The 4295-nt window shown below is 41.9% G+C and overlaps 1 protein-coding gene across 9 annotated transcripts; it reads right to left on the reverse strand.

The window, feature by feature from the left end:
* Positions 1–520: 520 nt before the first annotated feature.
* Positions 521–1786, reverse strand: LOC139192419 (uncharacterized). 9 transcript variants are annotated; one of them, XR_011576580.1, is made up of 5 exons: positions 1693–1783; positions 1464–1561; positions 1282–1379; positions 1101–1198; positions 521–925 (listed from the first exon to the last, which is right to left on the reverse strand). XR_011576580.1 is itself a non-coding variant. In XM_070814519.1 (4 exons), exons 1-4 carry the CDS (start codon positions 1721–1723, stop codon positions 818–820), a joined length of 330 nt encoding a protein of 109 aa, XP_070670620.1. In that variant the 5' UTR covers positions 1724–1786; the 3' UTR covers positions 521–817. The 9 variants fall into 9 exon arrangements, 2 of the variants coding, with proteins under 2 accessions (XP_070670620.1, XP_070670621.1); XR_011576581.1 differs by having other exon boundaries at positions 1698–1778; XR_011576577.1 differs by lacking the exon at positions 1693–1783 and having other exon boundaries at positions 1464–1683.
* Positions 1787–4295: the final 2509 nt, after the last annotated feature.

Consider the following 4295-nt stretch of genomic DNA (forward strand, 5'->3'; position numbering starts at 1 on the left):
GTAGATGTGGAATCTTCTCTGGAAGTACTCTTCCTCCATCCAGGGGTGGTATCTGTAACTGGTGGAGATGCACAAAAAAAAAAAAAAAACTTCACCTCCAAAAAGCTTCACCCAAACAGCTTCACCTAAAAAAGCTTCACCCACAAAGCTTCACCTAAAAAGCTTCACCCACAAAGCTTCACCCAAAAAACTTCACCCGAAAAGCTTCACTTAAAAAAGCTTCACCTACACAGCTTCACCTAAAAAAGCTTCACCTAGAAAGCTCCCTCTACATACTTTCACCATCAAAGCTTCACCATCAAAGCTTCACCTAGAAAGCTTCATCTACAAAGCTTCATCTACAAAGCTTCACCATCAAAGCTTCACCTAGAAAGCTTCAACATCAAAGCTTCACCTACAAAGCTTCAACACAAAACCTTGCTCCAAATAAACAAATTTTGTTCACAAAACCCAAGATGCCCTTGAACTTGTACAAAAACACTTGGGTAAACATAAACATTTTTTGTTTTACACCCACAAGGGCCCAAAATTTTCCTTCTTATTTATTCACTTATATATGTTCCCAAACATATTATAATAGATCCAACAACAAGCCAAAGTCCCAAGTTTCATAATGGACAAAAGTACAAGCAATTCATCAATAATGAAGGTGCTACAAAAACTGGAATCTGCCCCAAAATAGAAATCCAACCCAAGAGACTTTTTCTCTCTCTCCCTCTTCCGCCTCCTTTCATCTATCAAATTTCTGCAACCTCTTCTCTTCTCCAATGGAGCTGAATTTTGGACACCCTATAGTTCTTGAGCATATGAACAACTTTCAAGAAGGAACCATTTCTGTTTGAGCGACGGAAATTAAAGTGTTGAAGCTCCAAACATGACAGTCGGATTCTTGCAGATTTCGAAGCTGCTGTGATGTTTCGAAGATCTGGAAATATTTAACCATTAATTCATTCTGCATTTTTGATATGTTATGAAAGAGACGATGAGGAACAACTTCAATGAAGAAAGCATACCGATCTGAACAAGAGAAAATAGAGTTTCAAAGCTCACAACAAATCTGACGGGTTGACAGAAAAATAATAACCAGTCATTCATCATACCTGGATTTCTGGAGTTATACTGCTCCGAGGGATCTCAAATTTGGATATGTTGTAGTTCACAAGCTGAGGAACAACTTCAATGAAGAAAGCATGCTGATCTGAGCAAGAGAAAATAGAGTTTCAAAGCTCACAACAAATCTGACGGGTTGACAGACAAATGATAAACAGTCACTCATCATACCTGGATTTCTGGAGTTATACTGCTCCGAGGGACCTCAAATTTGGATATGTTGTAGTTCACAAGTTAAGGAACAACTTCGATGAAGAAAGTATGTTGATCTGAGCAAGAGAAAATGGAGTTTTTGAAGCTCACAACAAGTCTGACGCGTTGATATACAAATGACGAACAATCACTCATCATACCTGAATTTCTGGAGTTGTACTGCTCCGATGGATCTCCAATTCGGATATGTTGTAGTTCACGAGCTAAGGAACAACTTTCATGAAGATGGTTTTGCGATCTGAGCCACAGAAAATGGTGTTATATTGAAGAAAAGCTAAAGGAAGACTAAAGGAAAGCAAAAATGGTAAAGCAAAGTAAAAAAAAAAGCTAAAGGAAGACAAAATCATGGCACATGATAATGAGTCATACCCTACCCCTCATTGGATTCGAATACACCCATCCTCCAAAATCATGACAAAGGCCACATTATAGATATCTGTATAAACATTCCAAAGAAAAAGGGAGGGAGTAAGAAAAAAAAAAAAAAAAAAAAAAAAAGGGCCTAGGCCTCCACTTCTTTGGGCCTAACACATCTTCATAACAAAAAACAATATATGAAGAAAGAGCCCTGGGTTACCACTTCGAAAAGAAACAAGTGAAGTTTTCCTACTCATGACATTGACTACTAGCTAGACACCTCATTCGGCAACTCTCTTCGCCTGAAGACTTGGGGGACTCCCACCATATGCTACTGCACCTTGATACTCGGCAGTCTCACAACCACTCAGTGACTTGGATTTTTCAAGTCTCCAACCGAGAAGTTTTCCTCACTCGGGAAATTAAGGGAACACTACCTCAAACTACATGCTTCACTCACAAAGCTTCAACAATACAGGTTTCAACAAAAGCAAAAATTCAAAGAACTTTATGAAGAAGGCTTTGGTGGGTGTATTTAACACAATATGTTGAAATGAAGCAAAGCTTATTTATTAATATTTTCGATAAGCCACAAATATGTACATATACATGAGTCAAAATAAACAAACAAAAGGGAGCCTTCACAAAGGTTGCTTAGGGAAAGTCTCAGCAGTCGGTAGAGCCCCAGAAAGAGAAAGCACCGGAGGGTGGTTATCCGGAGCCTCAGTACTTGACAAAACCCCAGAAGGAGGAGGCATTGGAGGTTCATCATTTGAAGCTTCATTACCAGGTACAGCCCCAGATGACGAAGGCAATAAATGCCTTTGGAACAAACCCACAAACCGCTGATGATCAAGTAAAACCTTACCATCAGATTCCTTCATCTGGTCAAGCTTCCTCTTCATGTTTGTAGCATAGTCATGGGCGAGCCGGTGCAACTGCTTATTCTCATGCTTGAGCCCTCTAATCTCCTGTTTGAGACTCATCACTTCAGCAGCCAATGATTCAACTTGGCGGGTTCTAGCAAATAGGCGTTGGGCCATATTAGACACAGAACCTGCACACTGAACACTAAGAGCCAGAGAGTCCTTAACAGCCAACTCATCAGACCGTTTGGAAAGTAGTCTGTTATCTTTGGGAGTGAGAAGGTTCCTGGCCACCACTGCAGCGGTCATATCATTCTTCATCACAGAATCCCCAACGGTAAGAGGACCAGTAGGGGATATGAAGGATGGGCGCCATATGTTGTCTGGAGAAGGCGTGGCTGTCTCTTCTCCAAGGTTCAAGTCAAAACGACGGTCGGAGGGTCCAGACATTTTCAAATGTGTTGAAGAGGGAAGAGGTCAGACAAATCAAGATCTTAGAAGTGCAAGAAATGAGCTTCTACTGGTAGAGATTCAAGTGTGCTGTGGAACTTAATGCCAGCCTCTATAAAAATCTGCACTCGACGGAGCTTCAGAAATCGAAGAGGCGTTTGCTTTCTCAAAAGCTGGGCTGCTCAGAGACCACGAGGGCCGATCTCAGAAATCGAAGAAGCACCTGCTTTTTCAGCCTCGTCAGCACCTGTCACATGCACACTCAGCTTTGCGGAAATTACGGGCAATCTGTCGAAGATTTCTGGTGAAGTAGAAAACACGTGAATCTTACTGTTCAATCACCGCTCTCCATATGCACCATCAACTCCTCGGGTACCACATATAACTTTATCAAAGATCTCTGACAAAGTTTAGGCACGAGAATTTCGAAGTTCCAGCTACCCTACTATTACCCATAAGGGTAAAGGAACAACACCACTGCTTGACAACTGGAAAGTCCATATGTGTGTCGACCTCCGTGTTTTGCGGCAAGACAGGTTGGCAAGAACGTCCAACCTTTACTCACATTCGAGAAAAGACTCCCAACATAATTACTTTCTTAAAAACCGGAGTAGCACCGCTTTCCGAATCTCGAGAGTCAGATCCTCGACGGGATTGCTTGTTCGAAAACCGAAGAGGCACAACTCTCAGAACTTCGAGAGCCAGATTTCCTTAGATAAAGCTTGTCTGTAATCTTCACACGTAACATCAGCTTTCCAGATACCACATACCACTTTTTCAAAGTGCTCTGACAAAATTAAAACACGTGAAGCTGGCAGCTCCCACTACATTGCTGTGACCAAGAAGGGTAAAGGAATAGCATTACTACTTGTTATTGGGAAATCCCTATATACATTGACCTCCCTCCTCAACGGACAGGCAAACCTGCAAAAATGCTCAACCCTTTCTCGCATTCGAAAAGGCACCCTCAACATAACCTCTCGAAATACTCAGCTTTATTTCCCCCCCGATAATACCTCAGCAAATAAGCCACACCAAGAACAAGAGTATCTCATATCATCAGGGTCGAAAGCAAGAGTATCCCATATCATGCTTTCTCCCTATCTTTGTCTTTGTCCTTGTCCACACCTGCAGGACAAGGAGAAAGAGAGCAGTCAGTCGGAACCTGAAATCAAACCTCCAATTTGGAACTGACTGCCTGGAGCCTTTGCCTGGTTGCTTACTTAGCATTGCTCTCGAGTACTCATCCTCAACTGCTGTCAAGGTCACGAATTCCACCGGCAAATACCTCATGACAGT

The sequence above is a fragment of the Malus domestica genome, chromosome 15, assembly GCF_042453785.1.
Source record: "Malus domestica chromosome 15, GDT2T_hap1".
In the NCBI taxonomy this organism is placed as follows: Eukaryota; Viridiplantae; Streptophyta; class Magnoliopsida; order Rosales; family Rosaceae; genus Malus; species Malus domestica.